Source organism: Enhydra lutris, unplaced genomic scaffold (assembly GCF_002288905.1).
Source record: "Enhydra lutris kenyoni isolate GAN:26980312 unplaced genomic scaffold, ASM228890v2 scaffoldscaffold13, whole genome shotgun sequence".
Taxonomy (NCBI): domain Eukaryota; kingdom Metazoa; phylum Chordata; class Mammalia; order Carnivora; family Mustelidae; genus Enhydra; species Enhydra lutris.
In genome coordinates, this window is record NW_019154097.1 from 20,081,989 (window position 1) to 20,106,070 (window position 24,082).

The 24,082-nt window shown below is 53.3% G+C and overlaps 1 protein-coding gene across 5 annotated transcripts in view; it reads left to right on the plus strand.

The window, feature by feature from the left end:
• Positions 1-24,082, plus strand: part of LOC111145677 (regulator of G protein signaling 3) — a 117,886-nt gene that overhangs the window by 18,010 nt on the left and 75,794 nt on the right. For 3 of the 5 annotated variants that reach the window (XM_022500767.1, XM_022500769.1, XM_022500771.1), the window contains exons 1-5: positions 13,949-14,100; positions 18,050-18,131; positions 18,905-19,010; positions 19,783-20,134; positions 20,967-21,006. In XM_022500767.1, the coding sequence (XP_022356475.1) occupies positions 14,047-14,100; positions 18,050-18,131; positions 18,905-19,010; positions 19,783-20,134; positions 20,967-21,006 (634 nt within the window). In that variant the 5' untranslated portion in view covers positions 13,949-14,046. Of the gene's footprint in view, positions 1-259; positions 329-9,028; positions 9,090-10,423; positions 10,518-11,133; positions 11,190-13,948; positions 14,101-18,049; positions 18,132-18,904; positions 19,011-19,782; positions 20,135-20,966; positions 21,007-24,082 lie in introns of those variants that run through there. The other 2 variants (XM_022500768.1, XM_022500765.1) reach the window with 1 other exon arrangement.

The following is a 24,082-nucleotide window of genomic DNA, read 5'->3' on the forward strand; positions in this document are numbered from 1 at the left end:
GTGTGTGCGTTCGTGCAGGTGTTTACAAAAATGGGATTGTTCTATAATAGTGTGCGGTAAGCTCCCTTTTGTCCTAAACAAGGTGATGTAAGCTCTTCTGTGTGTGTGAATACTCACCTCCCACCCTGTTGGGAGTTTCTTTAACCAGCTCCTTATGGTTGTTTAAGTTATTTCTAAACTTTGCAACTATGATGGATTCTGGAGGTCCAGCCCGGAGCTCGGCCCTACTAACACCCTGATCATTTGGTTTGCTTTGCAGTCCTGTCCAAGAGGAAGATGAACAGAAGCGCCTTCTGGTCACTGTGTGGAATAGGGCGTGTGACTCCAGGTGAGGGGAAGCGCTGAGCTGGAGGGGAGAGCCTGCTCTTGGCCTGCAGGTGGCAGACAGGCGGCCAGCAGGCAACAGTTAAATCTTGTGAGATGACTGAGTAGTAGTGGCCACACTCAACCTGAGAGACTAGCCCTTCCCTGAGTCCCCATAGCACCAGACAATGCCAAGGACCGTGTTACCAAGTAGTATTTGCTGTACCCTTGGTATCAACAAGGCACTGCGTTGGTCTCTGGGGACACCAGCCAGCCTGCCTGTGGATTCTGTTCTCAAGGTGCCCACTTGCAGGAAGGGATACTAGGTGCTGCGTAGACACTGATTACAGTAACATATAAACAGGCTCAGTTCCATACGAGTGGAAGCTCCTAGAAAAATAGGCCCATTTCTTTCCTAGACATCACTATACTCAATATCTAGCACATAGATGTTCTGTAAATATTGCTTGAATGGATACAAGGCTGAATGAGTAATAAGGACAATAAGTATAGGAAGAGGGAAGTTCCTCGTGGGCCACTGTGATCAAGGAAGGCTTCACGAAAGAAATGGGATTGTGTACTTGGGGCAGAGATCAAGAATAAGACAAGGAGAGAAGGGGGTGCCGGGGTGGCTCAGTGGGTTAAAGCCTCTGCCTTCGACTCAGGTCATGATTCCGGGGTCCTGGGATCGAGCCCCGCATCAGGCTCTCTGCTTAGCAGGGAGCCTGCTTCCTCCTCTCTCTCTCTCTCTGCCTGCCTCTCTGCCTACTTGTGATCTCTGTCTGTCAAATAAATAAAATCTTAGAAAAGAAAAAAAAGACAAGGAGAGAAGGTTTTGCATGAGCAAAGGCAAGAGGCAGGGTTATGCATACTGGGCTCAGGCTGCCATGAGGAGGCTGCATGGCAGGTGCAGAGGTCTTTTGTGGGAGGAGCCAAACAGGTGGGTCTGGGGGCTGCCCAGGAGGTGGGAGGCCAGACGTGGTCCTTAGTGTGGGGTTTAGTCCAGCACAGGCGAGGAGTGTGGGGCGAGGGAGAGAATCGGCTGTCCGGCAGAGGGGTCAGAGCAGCTGGGCTGAGTGCCTTGCCTACCGTGAGCAGCAGGAGCTCTTTCCCCTGGTGCAGCCAAAGGGATCTGGGAGACCCTGTGGTCATACTTTTGTTGAACCATCATAGAACCAAGTGGTAACTGGAAAAATGCCTCAGTGAATGAAAATCAGCTCCATTCATCAGCTTGGACTGGGAAGACATTTTGGGGTTGCTTTTTAGTATCTTAAATGTTATAGCTGATATGCTTTTTAAAATTGAGCCTTATTCAGCCTTCATAAGGAAGGATATTTCTTTTAATGGAGCATATGCTTTGTCTCATGGAAGTGATGGTGCTGTAGGCTCCATTCATTCAGCTGCCATTTCCTGGGTACCCACGTGACTACGTTGTTCTAGATGCTGGGGACACGTGGGGTCAATCAGAGACAATACTGCTCTGGAGAGGATCACTGATAGGGACTTAGAGGTGTGGGTGAGGAAGAGGACATCACGTTGATAATAAGAACAACAGTTTATTGGGGGTTGACCACAAGCCAGGGGTTGACAGTGCGTTATCTCATTTAATTCTTAACTCTTAAGAGGAGTAGGGTTTTGACTGAGTTTTCAGAAGAGGAAATGGAAGGTAAGAAAGGGAGGTCACATGGCCAGTGGGCAGTAGAGCTGGGCTGGGGATCCAGGCACTTAGGCCCCAGAGTCTCACTCTCACTATATTGCCTCCTGGGGTGCACGCAGAAGGACAGAAGAAAGAACCAGCAGAGTATAGCATGCAGGACAGGGCGGGAATGGGGAGGGGTCTCCAAACTACCCGGTGTGGCAGGAGGGTCAAGTACAAAGTACGGACCAGTTAGAGATAAGATGAAGAGGTTGGTGTAAGCCAAATCAGATGATTCTGTAGGTGTTCTTTGGCGTGTGGGTTGCCTCCTAAGGCTGGTGGTTCTCAGTCCTAGATTTGCATCAGATTCCCTGGGATGCTTGCAGAGAACACAGGTTCCTAGGGGCCACGTCAGATGGATTCAGTCTGATCTTCATGGGCAGGGCAAGTTCTCAGGGGACCCTCATGCCGCCAGCTTGGTGTTTGGGAAGTTGGCGGTGGAGAGATACTGATGGGTGTTGAGCAGGGGAGAGGCAGATGCGTGTTCTAGATCTGTCATCTGGTAGGGCTTTGGAAGGCTGGGGAGGAGCTAGGAGATCTTGGAGTGATCTGTGAGAGAGATGCTTTAGGGATGGAGAGGAGAGAAACAGACCTAGGACAGATTTAGGAGATGAGATTAATAGTACTTAGTGGTGGTTTGGCTGTGAGATCAGCAGGTGAAGTCAGGGGTCATTCCCAGTATCAGGTGGTGTCCCCAAGCAAACCAGCATGCCATGGAGGGGAAGGGAACCAGCTTTGGGCCCCCTGGGAAGGAGGGGCTGGAGAGCAGCCAGATGGAGCTGTGGCGGTGGGGGGAGCCTTGCTGACACAGAGCCCAGAGGGAGAGAGGTCCGTGACAAGAATATGGGAGCCACGACCACCAAGGTGGTAGGTGAGGTAGGGGGTACTGCCCAGGATGTGAGTGACCAGGCTCAAGGGTGAGAATCCCATCTTGACAGGAAAACCTGAAGAAGACAGAGGAGGGCATCGGGGGAGCCCACAGGATGGAGGCAAGGAGGAGAGCAGGTGCTAGAGGCGGGCGCCATGTAGGGATCTGCCACAGAGGTCTGCCCTCCTGTGAGACCAGGGCGAGCCCAGCAGAGGGCAGTTCACGGTTTTTGGAAAAGAAAGTGAGGTTGGGGGGAAAGTGAGTCAGCACCCAGCGGGGCAGCGTGACAGAGGCCGTGTCTCCACTTGTTGCCTATTTTGGGAAAGTGAGATTCCTTATTAAACCAAACAGAGTGGAACTCGTGGTCACGGTCCCAACCCAAAGCTCAAGAGGGACAGAGCAGGCACAGGCAGGCCCACTGGGGGACAGATGGCCCCTCCGAAGCTGCCAGCACCACAGAGGCCCCTGGGCCATGGGGAGGCGTGGTGTTGATCCGTCTCCGAGCCAGAAGGCCTCTGAGCTGGGGGAGGCAGACCAAGCAATTGCAGGAAACTTCTGCCCTGCGGAACACTCACACCGCATTGTGCTTCTCTGAAGGACGAAGGACAGACATGCGACTTAGCAACATCAAAGACCATCACAGAAGGAAGGAAACAAACATTGACTGAACTCTTCTCTGTGCCAGGCACTCGACATACATTATCTCATTTAATCCTCATCACAACCCCGGGAGGCAGGAATTCTTACCGTCCCTCCCTTCAGAGAAGAAGAAGGCGAAGGAGCTTGTGTGAGGTTTTTAGACACCGAATGTCCACTGTGTGTGGACATTGCACAGCCTGCTCCACGCGTTGTCTAATTTAATCCTCACAACGCTGTCTAAATAGGTAATGGTATTGTCGCTCTCTGACAGGTGAGGACACAGAGGCACAGAGAGATCAAGTAACTTGCCCACGCTAGCACAGCCGGGAGGTGGTGGAAACAGGATTCAAATTCAGGCAGCTTGGTGCCAAACCTGTGTAATTATAACCATGTTACAGCCCCAGTGACCGTCTCATGCAGGCGGTAAATGGCTCCAAAGCTGTACTCTTTCTGTGACACACTGTGTCGGTACCCTTGTTCCTTGGGGCCTGGGCTGTTTCCCACGGCATTTGTCGTGTGGTTTTACATAAATCATCCAGATGAATTTGTGGCAGCTGCACTTTGCAACTGATAAGAGATAAAAGGGAAGCCTCTGTTCATGACTTCTCACGATCCTGCCAGTGACGGCTGTGAACTCATTTTAGGGGGATGAGATGGTCTACAAAGACGTTCTGGGGGAAATGCTGGGTGATGTCACCTCATCGTGGTGACAAAGTGGGTGCTGAGGGGAAACAGGCCTGAGGGCAGGTGATCTGGCTTCATGCCAGCATCACTGGGAGACCTTGGGTAAGTCCCTTCCCCACTCTGGGCCCCAGTTTTAACTGTGAAATTCAGTGAAAGACGCTAAGATTTTTTCAGCTTTCAAGTTCTGTGAATTTTCAAGAAATTATAGACATTTTCAAACATACACAAAGGTAGGAAATATCATATAATAAGCCCTCATAGAGTCATAGTCCAGCTTCATCAATCAGCACTATATGGCGATTCTAATTCCCTCTCTGCCCCCACACATTCTCCCTCCTCCAGTGGATTTTTTTTTTTTTAAAGATTTTATTTAATTATTTGTCAGAGAGAGAGAGGGAGAGAGAGCAAGCACAGGCAGACAGAATGGCAGGCAGAGGCAGGGGGAGAAGCAGGCTCCCTGATGAGCAAGGAGCCCGATGCGGGACTTGATCCCAGAATGCTGGGATCATGACCTGAGCCGAAGGCAGCTGCTTAACCAACTGAGCCACCCAGGCGTCCCTCCAGTGGATTTTTTAAAAGCCAATCCCAGACATCATCTCATGTCCTCTCTACATATCTCTCTAAAAGATGGCTTAAGAAAACAACCACAGTGCCATTATCATGCTTGACAATTGACAGTAACTCCTTGATATCACTGACTCTGGAACTCAGCTATTTAAAAGTTTTGTTTGATGATACGGTGAAGGCCACGCTGAAGCTTCTAGTATCAGTCATAGCGCTTTCAGAACCAGTGGCCAGAGAACAGTCTTAGGATTGTAAGGTCACGCACCGCGCTAAAAAAAGAACAAAACACACATAGGCTCTAAACACATAATCCTTTATGCAAAGAGTAGGAATATTTATGGAGAGTCTCTTTGCTGTGTGTCATACCCTGTCCTGTTCTCCCACCTTTAATCTACTTCCCAAACAGGATCTCAGTGCCAAGCACAGTGCCATCATGTTAGAAAGCTTGTGACCAGACACGGGGAATGAAGAAAAAAAATGAATGGAAAAATATGTGTTCAATTTAAGCCACCAAAGTAAAAATAAATGGAGATTAAATGCTCTAACCCGGCAACAGAAATAGTTTAAGGCCCCTGCAGAGAGAATGGAAAAGCATTCCCTGAAAATAATGCGTTTTCATTTTGCAGGGGTCTTGTGCCCTCTGCTCAAAAGGTAACTGAGCCAAATACTCTTTCCCATGAGAGTTCCATGAAGCCTTACCTCTGAGTCTTTGTACTGGCTGTTCCCTCTGCCCTTCCTCTTCCTCTACCTGGCTCAGCTCTTCAGGCCTTCTTCCAGGATCTCAGCCCTCCCAGAGCTTTCAGCATTTGTTGCCTGCACTGTTCATCTGTCTGTCAATCTCGCCCTGTCAGTGAGAGGCCTTGTATTGCTGTCTTGAAATGCTATTTCAATCCCTGCATGTTTGTCTTCTTTCCTTAATGCTGCGGCTCCTTGCCCAGTGCCTGCCAACCAACCACAGGCATGATGGATTCATTCATTCGTCAAGCTTTCACTGAGTGCACAGAGCCCTGAGCTCAGGGTTCAGCATTCAGAAGTCACCAAGGCTTGGGCCCTGAGACTTGGTGCTCGTGAAGTTTTCAGGCAGTCTCCAGGGTAAGCACCTGTTCCCAAGTTTATAAGCTGACCGACCACTACATTGCAGGTCAGATTACATGTAAAAGAAGGCTTTCTTCCTCCAAAGATTTTTCAAAAGCGGGCTTAAGGAGTAGCTAATTGAAGAACACTTAGAGAGAGTTTCCTGCTTATGGACATTAATTGTGACAATTTACTTGGCCTGAATTAGCATGAACTCATTGGAGGCCCCTTAACAGGAAGCAAAGCTCATGGGAAGCTATTAACCATGTAGCATTCTCTAAGCCTCAGGGAATGAAATTCCACTTACTGAAGAGCAGAGGGGAGAGGCAGCCTTTATTACAGCTAAAGCATCGTGCTTGGACGTTTAGAAAGTTAGAGCCAGGGTGCCTGGGTGGCTCAGTGGTTAAAGCCTCTGCCTTCAGCTCAGGTCATGATCCCAGGGTCCTGGGATCGAGCCTCACATCGGGCTCTCTGCTCAGCAGGGAGCCTGCCTCCTCCTCCTCTCTCTCTCTGCCTGCCTCTCTGCCTACTTGTGATCTGTCAAATAAATAAAAAAAATCTTTAAAAAAAAAAAAAAAAAAAAAAGAAAGTTAGAGCCATACCCAGTGTGATAGGAAAGTGTGCACCAAGGAGGTGTGAGCACCTAGATACCAGCCAGGCTGCCCTTGAATGTGTTGATAAATAGAATTAAATTCGTGGTGAGGACTTTGGCGAAGCCTTGAAAAGGCTTTTCTGGAATGGCAACTCAGACTAGTGTCTGCTGCTGGTGATGGTCCCTATGGCTGGTAGTGCCTACTTGGCCACTTCCCAGGAGGGAGGAGTGCTTGCTTCTGGGGGTGGGCTGGGGAGAGGGATGTGGAAGGGTCCCTTTACTGGGGGTGTGTGCACTGTCCTCTTTGGGTAGATTATTAATCTGATCTTTTCTGATGGGAGGGGGCAAGGAAGAAGGGGAACCATGGTGCCCAGGCCGCAGGAAATGAGGCCAGGGAGAGGGAGCAGGGGGAGTAGCCAAGTAACAGGAGGTGGGGAGGCATGGGTCGGGGCAGAGTGTGCCTCTGTTGGGCAGGGACACCGGTTCCAAGGATCAGCCCTTGCCTTTTGGCAGCCCCGCCCCCACTTGACCTGGCTGCCTGTGAGAAGCCGTTAGTTTTATTCTGCCTGGGACAGTCTGGTGATGAGTTGCTACCCTTTCCAGAGAATGCAAACAGTATGTATTCATTGAGACCTGGCCCACTGGTCCTAGACTGGAGCAGGCATGGGCAGGAGCCCTGCAGGAGTCCAGGATAGCTTCCTCTAGACTTGCATGTCCGGATCCCACCTTGGACTTGCTGTGTCTGGTCCCCGGGAGTAGGCTCTGGTGCACAGGACTTGGGTGGGCTCTTCAGAGGGTTCTAGGCTGAACCCTCGGCTAGATCCCCTGGCCTCACTTAGGCTGCCCTAGAGCAGGTTCTGGGAGGCATGTCTCCAGGGAGTTCACTATCCGTCTGGGCGTCTTCTTCCATCTTTGGCTTTGTTCTTGTGTCTTCCACAGTATTTGCTCAGTCCCTCCTCTCTGTGGGTCCCTCCAATGTTGAAGGGTTGATTATGCTTCCATCTAAATACTCATGTCATTTCTTGATTAACAGCTATCAAACCAGTCTCTGGGGCAGTCTGAGTTGGGGATGCGCTAAGAAAGAGGAGAACAGAAAAATGAAAAAGTGACTCTCGTGCTAGGCTAGAGAAAGATATGGGAGAGTAGAAGTATTTTCAAATGCTTTTATATTGTTTTTCTTTTCTGATTACAAAAGTAGTGCTTGTTCCCTATGAAAATTTGAAAACACTGAAAACCCAAAGAAGACAAAAACCTTTCTAACCCCATCTACCGGAGACAACCATTGTTAATATTTTTGTGGGTGTCCCTCTCATTAAACTACAGATTTGTCAACTATTTCATTTTCTCTCCCAGTGACAAGATTATTATTTTTTTAAGATTTTATTTATTTGAGAGAAAGACAGTGAGAGAGACCATGAGAGGGAAGAAGGTCAGAGGGAGAACCAGACACCCCGTGGAGCTGGGAGCCCGATGTGGGACTCGATCCCGGGACTCCAGGATCATGACATGAGCGGAAGACAGTTGCTTAACCAACTGAGCCACCCAGGCACCCAGCAAGATTATTTTTTGAATTTCATTAGCATTAGCGTATGCCATCATTACTGGAAGAGGCCTTCTATCAGTCAGTCCCTGATTGGACGTTGGGACTCAATGGTGATCGGTCTTCCAGAACTTTGAATTACTCTTAGCCATGGAGGAACTGACTGAACTCAGCCTCTGGCCACAGTGTGACCCCGCCCACATGGCCTGACCCTGGCTCACGCCTACTTTTCCAGGTCAGGTTAGTCTCAACAATTTTTGTGTTGACTGGGACCGTGACCTGAACCTGTCCTGGAACTGCTAAGGTCCTGCCTGTACCTGAGAAAACCTTCTTGAACTTGAGGTCCCACAGCTTTTCAGTTGAGCGTCAGTCTGCTGAGTTGGGTGCTGAAATTCCCGGTGAGGCATGGCTCTTCAGATCTCCTCAGTACCAGAATAGTTCATGCTGAGTGAAATGAGTCAGGCAGAGATAGACAAATACTGTACGATTTCACCCTATGTGGAATTAAGAGACAATACAAATGAGCAAATGAAAAAAAAAAAAAGGACAAAAAACCTGGACTCTTAAGTACAGAGAACAAACTGGTTGCCAGGGGAGAGGTGGGGGAGGGGGAGGGGAGACCGTGCCCTATCTTCATGAGCACTGGGAGACATGGAGTTGTTGAATCATTATACTGTACTCTTGAAACTAATATAATACAGTATGTTAATTCTACTAAAATTAAAGAAAAAAAAAGTCCCTAAAGCCCAGTAGCCTTGAGCTTCTGTGGTTGGTAGAGGGAGTATGGCTTTCCAAGCTAGGGTGCATGGCTTTCCCGCAGGACCTGACTACTCACTTGTTTTGTGACCCTGGGAAGGGGACCAGCTCTGAGCCTCTCGGCCTTTTCCTCTGTGAAATGGGGAGACTCAGCCCTCTCCAACCTAACTCACAAAGTTGGAAGGATCAGATGAGATGACGTGGGTCAAAGTGCTCACAGGGAATCAGGCAGACCTATGTTGCATGCGATAATTGGTCTCCTGATAGAACCCTTCGAGAAGGTGCTGACTCAAGCCTCCGTTGTTCTCCCAGACAGAGCGGACTCATTGGCTGCATGAGCTTTGGGGTGAAGTCCCTCCTGACTCCGGACAAGGTGAGCCCCAGGGAAGCTTCTGGAAGGATCATCCCATCAAGGTCAGGGCTAGCACGGCCAGAGCTCTTTGTCTGGAAGCCCTTGGGTGGAGCTTCTGACACGGCCTGAATAACAACACTGTTGATCGCTCCTCCCACCAGGCTTTGGGTCCTCTTCTTGGTTGGTGCTTGTCAGAGATCAGTTGTCAGGCAGCTTCAAAGCGTTCCAGGGGGCTCTGGGCCTGGAGTCTGCTACACCAGGACGCTGGCAGATCCCTTGGAGTTCTGAGCCCTCCTGGGCTTACCCTGGAGGAGGAAGGCTAGGGGGTTCTCAATCTTTTATTATTTTTTTTTAGTCATTTTTTAAAATTTATTTTCAGCATAACAGTATTCATTGTTTTTGTACCACACCCAGTGCTCCATGCAGTCCGTGCCCTCTCTAATACCCACCACCTGGTTCCCCCAACCTCCCACACCCCCACCTCTTCAAACCCTTCAGATTATTTTTTCAGAGTCCATAGTCTCTCATTGTTCACCTCCCCTTCCAATTTTCTCAATCTTTTAACGTTATCTACTGGCTCTCATATTTTTGGGTCGAGCAAGTGTCAGGGAGGGAGGGAGCAGCACCATCGTCTGTGGAGCTTTCCTTCTGGCTGTGTGAGGACTGTGGAATCTTAAGACCCTTCCTCTGGGTACCCAGTTCCTTATCCACCCCTGCAATCCCTGCCCCCAACCCCAAACTGGAGGCTTTTGAGCAGGGGAGGCAGAGAGATGTGGTGGCCCTGCTACTTTGTGTCCTGGAGTGGAGTCTGGGGCAGGTGGCTGAGGACCCTTTACTGCATGTAGGTCCCAAATATCTTCTCTTGACGGCAGCGCTGGCTTCATTCCCTCTTGGGAATGAAGTACCCCCCATGGGGACTGCTCAGGATCCTCAGGATGCCTACTTTCTGGCCTCTCCATCCTTCTTTCACTGCCACCTTTCTGTTCTGTCAACATTCATTGGGCTCCTACTGTATACAAGGCACAGGGCTAGTCCCATCAGAGAGCCTCTGCACAGCCCAGTATGGAGGCAGGCAGGCAAGTCGACCGTAGTCCTCCAGGGACAAGAGGCTGTGGGGATTCAGCAGGGAGGAAGACCAGCTCCGCTTGGAGCATCAGGGAGAGCTTCCTGGAGGTGTAGGGATGACAGCTCCCTCTGGGTCAGTGCGGCTGGAGTGTCTGTCTCTGCTGAGATGATGCTCCTGACAGAGGCTCTCCAGGTGCTGCTTTTTTTTGGTGGTGGTGGGGACTGGTGACAGTCTGACCTGGGGCCTCTGCCTCCTCTGTCTGAGCATGTCATGCCTTCCCTTGTGACAGGAAGTCAGCGGCTGGTACTACCTTCTGGGGGAAGACCTGGGCCGGACCAAGCACCTGAAGGTGGCCCGGCGGCGGCGGCTGCGGCCCCTGAGAGGTGCGTGGACATCACCTTCATCTTCTGCCTGGACACGCTGTTCTACCCTTGCGTTCTCCCTTCCCTCCCTTCCTGAGTAGTGGCACCACCCCTGTGTTTTGTGGCGTCTGTCACCACTGGCTGCATTCAGGTCAGGGGTCCAGGGGCTTCTCACGAGCCCCTGCTGGAATGCAGGCTGCAGGCAGCATTTGCCCACCATACCTTGTTTTCGTGGTTGGATTTTCCCACGAGAGAACTAGAGGCCTGACCCTATGTGATTCAGCTCCCTCCACTCTAGCTTATGGAGAACTGGGTTTCAGGAGCTTTCTGCATGGCTCCTCTGTGATCAGGATCCTCCCTGGGTTGCCTCGCTGGCCTTGGGGTGTCCACCTTGATAGGTAGGGCAAGGGGGCCCTGCTTGGATTTTGGGTTCCCTTCTGTTCTGTCCTTCTCACACACAGACCGGGCTCCGGATTCCCTGCTGAGCCTGAGCTCGGCCACGCCCACATCTTGGAGGCTGGCAGTGATCTGGACAGACACATGGGTCCGGCACCCTGGCCTTGTCCTCTGGGTGGTCTCTGGAATGGACTCTTATGTGCCAACAGAAATTTTCTGACTCTGATCTGTCATCTTTCAGACCCACTGCTGAGAACACCAGGAGGTGGGGACACTGAGAATGGGGAGAAACTCAAGGTAGGTGGGGACAGGCTCCGGCAGGACTGACAGGACCTGGGCCTTGCCCTGGACTCTAACTTGCTCCTGGTCCATCCTTTGGCCCAGGAGATCCCTAAACAGGACTGTTTTTGGTGCCCAAGACTCAGGTTCACTCGGAGCTCGGAAACTCAGCAAGTCATGCATTTTTAAGGGATTATTTTTTATGCTTTTCTCAGGTTACTCATAGTTAGGGCAGCAGTGAGGAGAGAGCCGGGCCCCGGCCTCTGGAGATGGAAGAGTCTGAATCTTACTGACTTTCAGTCTCTCGAATCCAAGCCCCCCCTTCCCTCCAGGCCCCCTCGGACCGCTTGCTTCTTACACTGTGGCTGAATCGCCCTCAGCTTAGGCCTGCTGGATGTCAGGGAACAGCCGTGAGTCAGAACCTGAGACCCATGGGTTCGTACTCCACTAGGGCTTTGAATCGAGAGAGGAACCTTCAGGAAGGGATTTAGGGGCGCTCCCCCAAGTTCATTCTGTCTCTTTGCGGGACCAAGAGAGGGAGACGCGAACTCCCCGTGACTGAGACACCCCTGTGCCAAGTCCTGCTGGTCCCCTCTTTAACCCTCACTGCCACCCCCGAGGCAGTCGTTACTTCCCCATCTCACAGAGGTCAGGTTCAGAGAGGTTAGCTCACTCTCCTGAGTACCCTGAGCCACAGAGCCTCCTGCATGAGGTCTGCTTGGGAAGATGCGATAGTGCTATTTCCCTATGATATCTTCCGTGAGGTGTCGTATATCCTACAAAGTGTTCTCCCTCTCATCTACTCCGTTCATTCATTCGCCCACCCACTCAGTGTTTACTGAACGTTCTCCTGGGCCAGACCCTGTGCCGGGTGAGGGGGGTATAGCTGTGAGCAAGTCGGCGGGGCCCGCTCTGGGCAGTGTGATGGCCACTAGCCACCTGTGGCCACTGAGCCCTTCAGATGTGGCTGGTGTGACTGAGGGCCTGACTTTTTCATTTTATTCCACTTGAATTAATTCGATTTACCTTGCACATGTGTCTTGTCACTACCTTGTTGGATAGCACGGTTATTAAGTTGTTAAAATAACTTGCTGGTTACTGTGTTCTGTGGCTTCATTAGAAGCTTAAAACCTTGTTTCAAGGGCACCTGGGTGGCTCAGTGGGTTAAACATCGAACTCTGTTTCGGCTCAGGTCATGATCTTGGGGTCATGGACTCAAGCCCCGCATCAGGCCCCACCTGCAGCGTGGAACCTGGTTGAGAGTCTCTCTCTCTCTGTCGCCCTCTGTCTGTTTGCAAACGCATGCACCTCTCTCTCTCTCTCTCAAATGAAGAAATACACCTTTTATTTTTATTTTTATTTATTTTATTTTTTTATAAAGATTTTATTTATTTATCCAATAGAGAGAGAGCACAAGTAGGCAGAGAGGCAGGCGGAGAGAGAGAGGAGGAAGCAGGCTCCCTGCCAAGCAGAGAGCCTGATGCAGGACTCAATCCCAGGACCCTGAGATCACGACCTGAGCTGAAGGCATAGGCTCAACCCACTGAGCCACCCAGGCACCCAAGAAATACATCTTTTAAAGAATCTTCTAGCTTCACTGGAGGAGCTACAAAGACCTTGCTCCCTCTCTCCCTGCTTACCGAGCACAGGGAGGACAGTGACCAGAGAGCATTACTGGTGATTTTTGGTTATGACATGACATGACATGGACATTAACACCACTAGTTTCCAGGTGGCTTCATTCTGGATCTGCACACAGGCCCGGACCTATGGGCGTGTTGTTCTGAGGCCCGTTTGATCTTCCTGGGCTTACACACTTGGAGATGTCCATAGGACCCAGCACAGTGGGAGTGCTTGTCTGAGGCTTGGTCGAGCTGGGGGAGAGCCTCTCGAGATCCCTTGCTCAACTCCCCCATTGAGCCCATGGGCAGAGGGAGGCCCAGAAACCTGCATGACCTGCCCACTGTCACAGCAACCAAAGCTGGGCTGTACTGAGGGACACTCTGTGTCTGTGGCCCCAAGGACACGAGCGGCTGGGTGGGTTTCCCGAGGGACGGTGAGGTGGGTATAAGGGGTGCTGGGCTCACCAGGAACTGCTCTATGAGGCAGGGAACAAGACTGGGGCTCTCTGGTCCCAGCTCCACTGTACCCCGCTGTGTGACCTTAACCACCGTGGTCCCCAGCTTCTTGAAGGGTAGATGGTGATTGGAATTCCCTCTTTGATGGGCCTTTAAGGTCTGCGTGTCATCAAATACCTCATCAGATGGCCACTGCATGGCCAAGGAAACTGACTTTTAAGTAGCTTGTGAATGGCAGGCTGTTCCTCAGACCCCACAAGTTTTATGGTCTCTGTTTTGAGATGGGATGTCTGTAAATGTGACCCCTTAAGGCATCCGTGGATTCTTCAGACGGTGTTCGTCCCCTGGATTTGCTCCCGGGGGATGCTGGGATTTGCAGGGGGGAGGTGGCGCTGTTCTAGAGGGGGCCGTGTTTTCTGCCTGGGTTCTCTTCCAGGCAGGGGTGTTTGTGAGAACACTGGAATCACAAAGTGGCCCACTGCGGAGAATGCAGCCAGAACAAAGGCGCCCTCTCCCCGCCGGGGGCCGGGGGAATACTAACTAGTTGACAGGAATTTTAATATAAAACTCTGCCTCTTCCTTGTCATTCTGAGGTTTCAGGAAGCCTTCGGGCTTATCGTGCAGAGGCACACAGTACAGACAGGGCCTGGGGAGGTGAGAGGTGATTTCCTGCCATTCTTCTGCGGGGCGGGCTTCCCAGGGCGGTCATGCCAGGCTGACGGGGCGCAGTGCGGGCTCCCACTGCCGGGGGAGAGCTGGGGTTTCATGGGGCGGCAGCCGAGGCGGGACCCGCAGCCATGAGCCGCCTCAGTGGGCTCTGCAAGGTGTGCTCGGAGCGCCGCTACCGACAGGTGGGTGCTCAGCCCTCTGGGGGTACCCGGGGGTGCCCGGGGGGGGGGGTCGGGGTAGGGGCTCACCTGAGCAGGCCTTCTCTTCCCATGAGGCCTTCCTTGCTTCTTCCTGCTCCTTGTAGGTTAACTGCAACCTGGCGGGGAGGCTAGAGGCCAGAGTGGGCCCGGAGGTCCACCCTTTACCCACGGACCTTCTCTAGGGGGGCCCAGGCCCCGCCCAGCCTCATCCTAACCGTGGACATGGTGGTGTCCTTGGGGAGATTATCTAGTTGATTTTCTGTTATTTTTATCTGGGGGCAGTGTGGGTTTTAAAACAAGCATCTCAAGCCTGAGATTGGAAATGGCTGAGCAGCTGGGTTTTGTGTTTCTCCTAACTTTATACTTCCATGAACTTTCTCTCCACCGGATGGGACAGGAATGCCTTGTCCTGCACCGTTTGTGTGGGAGCATGTGTTCCCACGTGTGCTGGTGTGCACGTACATGTGAAGATGGGGTGTTTCTGCGTGTGTGTGTACATATGACTTCCTCCTCGGTAGCTGTGAGGGAGCCCTCGGCTGGAGCCCTCGGCTCCGTAGCCCATCCTCACAGAGGGGGCTCGGCTCTCAGTCTCCAGTGCTGGGATGTGGGGTGTGGGGGGAGGGGAGTGACCATCTCTTGGCTTCAAGGCTTTTCTGGAACTGTGTTGGGCACTTTTTCTTATAAATAAGGAAGGGGGTCAGGGAGGGTGAAGGCAAGGGATGCCCAGATTTGGGGAGTGTCCAAGCTGATGGGAGCTTAGGAATGGTTCTGATTTTAAAAGTATGAAGAAACCCCTCTGTGTATTGTAATGGCCAGACTGGAAGATGGGTCCTAACTCCTGCAGACAGGCAGCCTTAGGTCCTAGGGAGATGCCCAGAGTGGCCTCCTGCACCTCGGCTTGCTGCCATTGGACCCTGGGGCCCTGGGACCCCCACCTGTTCTCCCTGGCATCCTCCCTAGTCCTCGGGACCCCGCCTGTGCTCCCCGCCCCCCTGGAGCCTGGCAGAACAGCTCCCAGGACACCAGCAGCTGGTTGCAGGGAAATGGGGTGGAGGGCTCTGTTTGGGAGGTGGGGAAATATTTGGTCACCTTGGGCCTGTGGGCCTCCAGGCATGGGTCCGGGCGGGGCCTGGGGCTGAAGTTCAAGACAGATCCTAGTCTAGGAACCCGCCCTGGGTTTTGAGCACCGGCTTTTGGGCCTTCTTGAGCTGTGCCCTTGAGCTCGTCACTAGATCTCTTTGAGCCTCAGTATCCTCGTCGGAAGAGAAGGGACGGCGGTGTCCAGCCAGAGTGCTCTGGAGGGCATGGAACACTGTGTAAAAAGTGCCTGGTGCAGGGTCTGGGACATACATATAGGACAGGCTCAGGTAGGGAGGGGGATGGAAGCCTGGGTGTGACAGAGGAGCAGAAAGCAGGCATGAGGGCGGAGGTGAGGTACTGGCCTGGGTGAGATCTGGGAGCAGTGACCGTCCCTGCCCTGGACAGGAAAGAGCAGGGACCACCCCCAGGAAGGACGGCCTCTGCCAGGAGCTGCCGAGGTCCCAGAGTCTGGGCTGGGCTGCTCCCCTCACCTCCTGACACTGACGCCCTGGGTCACAGAGGAGGACTGAGAGCTGGGGGCTTCCACTTCCTCTCTTCAGGCCTCGGCTTCCTTCTCTGTGAAATGGGTGTATTAAAACCAGTCCTGCATTCCACTCAGGGCGGCAGCGATGGTCCAGTTCTTTGGGCACTCTCCTCTCAATGCAGTGAGTGCTGTGATGGACAGAATGTAGTCTCCTTCCTTTATGTGGTCCCAGCCCTCACATGGAGCCAGAAGGGGAGCTTGCTTCCTGGCACCCTTTCCTCTTCCCTTCCTTCCTAGCCCCCAGCTGACTTGGACCGTTGTCTGGGCTGGTTCTTAATGAGGCTGGTGCCTTGGAAGGCAGAGGGAGCTCAAGGCCACAGTCCCACCTGGATAAGGGGACCAGGGTGTAGGAGGAGGAGGCTGTTTTGTGGGAGCACATCTCTTCTCTCCAGATTCAACTCTGGGAGCCAGTCCCCAAACTGCTAGCACTGAGCCCATGGGTGCCAGGGCCTGGTTTGTGGAGCTGGCACCCCAGGCAGGGGGGCTGTGGCCCCTGCTGGGGTAGGATGGGGAGAGGTCTAGAAAGCTTCTGGAGTCCCAGCTTCTGCCTGGGCTAAGGGTGGGTTGAGAGGCCCCATGAAGTCCTCCCTGGTCACATGTAGTGGACGGGGCTCCTGACAGCTTCCCTCGGCCTCAGCCTGGGCTTTCCACAGTCACTCCACAGTTTGTTTTTCTTTCTTTCTTTCCATTTTTTTCACTTCCTGTCTTAGCCGCATGTTTTCCCAGAATTCTTATGGGAACAGGGTATTTTCCTGCCCCCTCCCCCTTCCCCTTGTCTGTCAGATTTCCTGTTTTACAAACTCGCTTTGAATCCAGGCCCAGGGCTGGTGGGAAGCAGGGCCTCAGGGGCCTCCCCGACAGCCTCTGAGGGCCTTGGTCACCCTGCGTCCCCCGGCCCTCCCCTTCCTCATGCCCGGCCTCTGGGACAACTGGTAGTTGAATGCCAGGTGCCCAGCCTTGAAGACAACCTCTAGAGGAAGGAGTCTCCTGACAAGGCCAATGGCCTTTGACCTTTTCCAGCTTGCTGAGCTGTCTTCTTCCACAACCTAACTGGGACACCCTCCCTCGTGCCTCACCAGGGTCCCCTCTGTGTCCACTTCTCCTATGGAGTCTCTTGGGACCCCAGTGAACCCTTCTTCTGACTTTCCCTCCCCTAGGTCTGTCGCTCTCATACACCTGCTCTGAGCAGCCTAGAATCCCTCGTCGGGCAGGCAGGGCCTGGGCCTTCTGTACCTCACCCACAGCCTGAAAGGCAGTGCACAGAGGGCCAGTGTAACAAGGCTGAACTGAACTGAGCCAGCAGACGGCACTGCGCCCTGCTGTTTCCTGCTGCTGGTGGGACGGTGCGAAGCACTTGCTCGTTTCCAAGCCTGCCATCCAAAGTCAGACACGAAGAACTGTTTCCAGCTCAGTTCTCGTACTTTGCTCCAGTGCATGTTGCATCCTTTGTCTCGGAGAGAGCTGCAGATTCTTGTGGCCCTCTAGGAACCAGAGATCAAGACCTTGTGCCTCTATACCTCAGCAGAACGTGGCATGCATGCAGTAGGGGCTCGATAATTGCGTGTTACTTGGAAAAGAGATCCAGGTGGCAGGGCTCTTTCAGGGAATTTCTGGAAGTAGCGTTGCGGATCTGCCGTGCAGCAGACACTGCAAGGCCGGTGGCTAGTTTAGATTCCACCAGGGGGCCTGTCTGTGCCCTTGCCTGCCCCCTCCCCTGGGAGTCCTCCCTCACTGGATGCCTTGAGGCCCCAGCAATGGACTGCCCCAAGAACCTAGCACTTGTTCCCTGACCCTTGTCCTGAGGTTGTATGTGCATCTCCGTCTTCCCTCCCTTGTGCTCCGGGAGGGCAGCACCCTGGTGGGCCTTGTCCCTGGGACCTCGGCGCAGGGCCAGCCCTGGGCTGATACTCTGTGAACGCTTGGGGGAAAGAAGGAAGGGACCAAGGAGGCAGTGGGTATTGGCAAGGTGGAGGTAGGCAGGTCCAGGGGGCTCTTTGGACTGGACCATGTGTCTACGGGGTCTGAGGAAGACGAGGTTTGCCCCGCCAAGTCTCTGTCTGTCCTGGACCCTTCTGCCTCAGCCTGGATTTACCTCCTGAGCTCCCAGCCTTCCTGCTTGGCCCACAACCCAGTGCTTAGGATGCCTGGGCCAAGATGGGGACAGCAAGGGCTGGCCAACCTCCTTCTTGGCTCCAGCTCCCTTGGAAAGGAGGGTGGGTCTGAGCAGGGCCTGTGGGCTTCCCGACCTTGGAGCAGAGGCAGCAGCCTTGTGGCTTCTGGGAGTAACTGTGCAGGGCTGTGTCCTAGATCACCATCCCAAGGGGGAAGGACGGCTTCGGCTTCACCATCTGCTGTGACTCTCCGGTTCGAGTCCAGGCTGTGGATTCTGGTAAGTGTATCCGCGGATGCCAGCCCCGCTTGCCCACGGCGCGCCTGGTTTCATGTGGGACCTAAAAGGGGAGCCCCAAACTGGAGTGGTGTTCTGGTTTTTCAAAACAAAAGAATAATATTTTTAAATGACCACAGAAGAAACTGAGGTTTATGAAAATATATCCACATTTTTTTTCTTTTTATCAAAATGAAAATAGATTTTTATGTTTTGTTTCCCATTCACATTAAATGGGAACTAAACCTATATTTTCAGTAAAGGTTGCATGGGAAAATGAGAGTCATTTATGGACTTAAGGGGGAATTGGTATTTTACTCTATTCCCAGCCTGATTAGCACTTAAAAATAGGTATTCCGTCTGTTATTTTTCACAAAGACTTCTCCTTTTTGTGGAGAAGTCAGAGCTTGGTGATCTGGGTGCCCCCCCTGCCCCCCCGTGCCTGCATGTGGACGGGCTCAGGACTGGTGCTCAGTGAACAGTGTTGAAGGAATGAATGAAGTATGGGGCAACCAGAAGGGGTTCTCCAGGGGACGGGAGGCCCTGGGGAGACCAAGGCAGGACCAGGCTGGAAGGGCGAACAGCTGAGGAGTGAGCAGGCAAAGCAAATGAGAGGGCGAAGGGGTGCCTTCCTCCAAGGTCCCTGAGAGCCACCGAGGTTGGCATTTCACAGATGAGGAAATGAAGAGGCCGGTCTGCCCCGTAGTGAGGTCACTGTGGAAGCCTTGACTCTAGGCCCACGGGAGCTCTTGTGTGGCCTTTCTCTGTCCCCGCAGGAGGTCCGGCGGAGCGGGCAGGCCTGCAACAGCTGGACACGGTGCTCCAGCTCAACGAGAGGCCTGTGGAACACTGGAAATGCGTGGAGCTGGCCCATGAGATCCGGTGACAGGGGCCGTGGGGGGCTTCGGGCCTCGGGCTAATGGCACGCCTCCCCCCAGCCCCGGGCACAAGGCCTCACCCTCCCCTCCTCCACTGGGCTGTGAGCAATTCACTCTGCTCTGCAGGGAACCATGTCTCAGCCTGCAAATGGAAGGTGCAGGCTCCAAGCACTTCTGCATCCCAGAGCAGACAGTGGGCAAGACACTCTCACGGGGGTCCTGCGGATCCTGTGGTTCCCGTTGCAGCTCCAGCGGCCGCCCTTTCTACTCCAGCTCATTGTCTCTGTGACTTCAGAGCTCAGCCCCGTTGTTTTTAAAGGGCGGATAGATGTTGCAAATGTTTCAAGTGCATACTTGAAAAATTATTCTTTAGAATGTTTGGGTCCCCTAAGTTTGGCCCCCTGGGATGAAACTCTCCTGACCATTTTAGGTATACTTCTAGAATGACTGGACCGTGGGGTTGCACGGAGGTGGCTGGCTTGCTCATCCTTGCTTAGACTCTGCCCGTGGCCCACATAACTAGTTGAGTTTGGTACTCTTGTTTAACCTGGCCTTGGCCTTGGGGTCTTTCTCAGCCACTGCCAGTCAGCTAGACTTGACTGGTTAAGTGAGGGACACTTCTGCTGTCTCAGCTTGAGACGGCCCCTTATCTCCCTTCCTGCCCACCCGCTAGGGGTTCTCTCCCCTTCCCCACCCCTCTTCTCTGCTCTGTAGGCCCCTGCCCTGGCTGACTTGGCCCAAACTCAACCTCTTGGTGTCACCCCCCACCACTGCAGGAGCTGTCCCAGTGAGATCATTCTGCTCGTGTGGCGCATGGTCCCCCAGGTCAAACCTGGACCAGACGGCGGGGTCCTGCGGCGGGCCTCCTGCAAGTCGACACATGACCTCCAGTCACCCCCCAACAAGCGGGAGAAGAACTGCACCCATGGGGCCCAGGCACGGCCCGAGCAGCGCCACAGCTGCCACCTGGTGTGTGACAGCTCCGACGGGCTGCTCCTCGGGGGCTGGGAACGCTACACAGAGGTGGCCAAGCATGGGGGCCAGCATACCCTGCCCGCGCTGTCCCGTGCCACCACCTCCACTGACCCCAACTACATCATCCTGGCCCCACTGAACCCTGGGAGCCAGGTATGGACTGGCTGGAGGAAGGTGAAGGGTATGGGTCCCCAGCCTTGCACAAAGCTGCGTAGGGAGGAGCCTGCACCGGGCTGGAAGGGTTCAGGGAGGAGGCCGGGTATGTGTTAGCTTTGGCTGCTTTGGGGAGAGAGAGCAGATGGGTCTCTGCGGCCCAGGGCACAGCTCCAGGCCCACAGGATGTCACAGGGAGGAAAACTTCACCTCAAAAGGAGGAAGAGCTTCCTGCAGGTCTGTGCTTTGTTTACAGAGGGGCATGAGCTGTGGTGAGAGGGGTGCGGCCCCTGTCACGGGTGGGAACGCCGACAGATATGACGGCATGGTGGGTCAAGGAGTGCGTGCACCAAAACGTTAGTCCCATGGGACACTCTGGGGAAAAAGTGTCCCGAGGTCAAATAAGTTTGAGAAATACCCCAAACTCTCCTCCTCTTCTGGGAGATTCCCAGCGCATAGTGGCCTTCTCGAGGCTCTGAGGGTGTCTTATGGGAGAGGGTGGTTTAAGCCAGCATTTCCCCAATTACCTTGATGGCGCCCGCTTCGTGGCCGGGCTGGTAGGGTCCCACAGTGCCACGGATCCCCCGAATGCACTTTGGAACAAGCCGCCGTCAAGAAAGTTGGGGACACCGACTAGGGGTTACACTAGATGAACGTTAAGGCTCTATTCAACTCTAACATTCTAGAAGATTCTGGATTGTGTAATCCCTCCAAGCACTTCCCTCTGCTCCTTAGCCTGGGTGGCTGGGTTTTGTGCCCTGAGGTGCTCCCTTCCTGCCTGGTTATCCCTCCCCATTCCTGGAGCTGAGGTGATTCTTGTCTTCTTTTGCAGCTGCTGCGGCCTGTGTACCAGGAGGATGCCATCCCCGAAGGTGGGTCTGTCCTCTGCTGCCGTCCCCGCCAAGCCCCAGAGAGATGTGAGCTCAGCTGTCAGGATCCCCAGCGCATTGACACAGACTCTCTTTCCCCTCCATGCCTGCTGTCCCTCCCTGAACCAGTGTCTCTCCTCCTGGGAGCCTGAACTGAGAAGGAAAAAGGAACCTTCCCACAGCAGTCTAGGACATGGTGTTCAGGATTCCGGCATTCGATTGGGACTCATTCCGTTTTACTGAGAAACCAAAATGTTAGGTGCCATAGGCCACCCAGTCAGGCCCGCCCAGAAGAGGGGCGTGGAGGGCTCAAATCGGAGCTGCATGATGGTGAACTATCCTTGTCCCCTCACTGAACCTCAGTTCATCTATAAAATGGGGCTGACAGTTCTCACCTCAGAGAGTTGTCAGGAGGGTTAAAGGAGAGACAGGCTGTGAGCAAGAGCGTGTCTACTGAGGGAGGCTACGCAGAAGATAGTTAATTTTCGACCTGCAAGGGTGTCTCTGGACTGGTTCTTCTTTGGCTTTTGAATCCTAGCCCTATGTTTTAAGAGCCAGGGAGAGAAGCTGAGCTTAAAACCAGGGCCTCCTCCCAGGATGCCCGAGATCCCAGTCTTGGTTGCTGGAGCTGGTGGGGCATTCCAGAAGGCCCTCCACGTGCCTGGCGGGGTCCAGCCGACTCAAGTCCCACTGGTATCTGGAAGGCGGCCACCAGCCTTGCCTGGTGGTCCCATGCTCGAGCCCTTTCTCCAATGCCTACAGAATGCCTGGGGACTTCCTTCCTTGAGAGGGGCCTTTTCCCAGCCGCTGGCAGACTCGCTTCCTTGCCATCCTCCCCATCCATAGTGTGAAGTCGATGCTGGCTTCGAGCGGAGACTTGGAAGAGCGCCTATGCCTTTGGGGGGAGAAGGGCTCCCATCAGGCTCAGAGCTGCTGATGGAAGGCATCTTCATTCTCTCCAGGGTAGGCCATTTGGATGGGTGAGCCTGGTCTTTTGGCAATGCGTCTGTGCTCCTTCTGGAGAGGAGTCTGATAGTTATTCAACACTGAGTTCTTAAAAAGCTTTTAGTCAGCGCATTAGGGTAGAGCGGGGTGTCTCTGCTAAATGGTGACTTCATTAAGGCAGGGCCTAGGCTGGCTCCTCTCTGCCCATCCGGTGCTGGGCCTGGGGTGTGGCAGGCAGCGGGTACTCAGAACTTCAGCCGAGTGACCGAGTGAAGGAAAATGACCCTGGCTGGTTGCTGCTGGGGTCTGCAGGTCTGTTGAGGAGCCCCAGAGCTGGAGAGGGCACCATTTTTGGTGGGCTAGTGGAGTGAGATTGAGCCCTTCTTGGCCTGACAGATGCTTCCAGAAGTCTGCCCATCCTGGATCCATGTTTTGATTCCCCTCTGAGAATATAGTATTTTTTTTAAATTTTATTTTATTTATTTATTTGACAGAGATCTCTGCTGAGCAGAGAGCCTGATGCGGGACTTGATCCCAGGACCCTGGGATCATGACCTGAGCTGAAGACAGAGGCTTTAACCCACGGAGCCACCCAGGCGCCCTGAGAATATAGTATTAAGTGGACCAAGGACACAGTCATCTAAGCTGTGGAGAGAGGGACAAGTGAGGAGATGTGACTGGGTTAATAACAGTGGTAGCTTTTTGAAGGCATTGTACGAAGAACTTGACTTTCCTTTGTTTATTCTTCATTGGTAATGGCTTTCTTCGGTATGCAAGTGTCGCTTGGGTCTTTATCAGTGATCAAGTCTTCACAGCTCCCAGTCCTGGAGTTCAGAGGAAGGGGTGGAACTGAACCTTCTCTTAAACACACTTGGGGTTCCAGAGTCTGGGGCTGTCACCGCAGTGCTGACTTCTGCCTCCTCTGGCTGGGCCGCCTGGCTTCTGGCAGGGAAGGGTGAGTTGAGCCATCCAGAGTTGTCTGGGGTCTGGTGCCCTTCTGAGGCCTCGGGCGTTTGCTGCTTGTAGTTGGCATGTTCTCTGGGGCTGCTGGTCCCCTCATAATTGTCCCCTGCCCTGCTAAGGAGCCCAGCCTCAGATTTTCCAGTGCCAGACCGGGATGGCTGCCAGGGCTCACCTCGGGAGCCAGAGCAAAGCTGAGCAATTACTGTGTTTGGTCAGTGGAGCAGGTGTTGTAGCAAAAGGGTTGACGTGGGGGTTTGGACCGGAGGATGTTAAGAGGTAGCAGGTGGGAAGCCAAGGAGTTTGACTTCCCAGAGCTCAGTAGCCGGGTTGCAACCTGGGCTGGTTTTAAAAAAAGATACTTGCAGAAAATCCGTTTTGGAGGGCCACGCCCACTTGCCGCAAGTTATCCAGGGCTGCGTGGAGATGGGGCTCTCAGGCATGACCACTGCATGGGTTGGATTGATCTTACTTTATACCTGACATTGGTTGAGTGTCCTTGGGCAGGTCACCCAGCCAGTCTAGGCCTCAGTTGTCTGGTCTATAAAATGGGGTTAAGCACACTTTTCCTGCCTGAAGGCACAGGTATGTCGTACAGCTTATTTATGGCTCTGCAGGCCCAAGACGTAGAGGCTGTGACAGCCCCATGCCGCTGGGCTAGGGGAAGGGAAGATGGGGATTCTTTTCCAAGTCTGAGACTGAATGCACAGGCCCCAGATTTTGGCCTCGGCAAATGGTGCCCTTTAATTTTGGTCTGTCGCAGTCCCCTACTTGTCAGTCCTGTGTGGTTTTGCCTTCTCTGGTCTAGGCTTGGTCATGTTCCGTTAGACTATTTAGTTTCAGCTGGACCCTGTGACCTCACTCATGGTATGGTTTGAGCCCCAGCAGCCCTGTCCTCACACTGGCCCTGCTGGGTGGATGGTCTGTTAGCTTGGGTTTGTGATAATCCCTTATTCACTCCACTCTTATAAGCCCCAGGGCAGACAAGGTGGCACTGTGTGTTGTCTCCACTTAACAGTGGGGGAAAGTCTGGCTCATAGTGGGAAGGCACCTGTTCAGGGTTACATAGCCAGCGTCTGGGGGAGCCAGTGCTCCCGTTCATGTGTCTTGTCTAGCTGAAATCCAGGGCAGGTCTGGAGACCCAAGATGGGTTCTTTCAGCAAAGGGGAGAGGG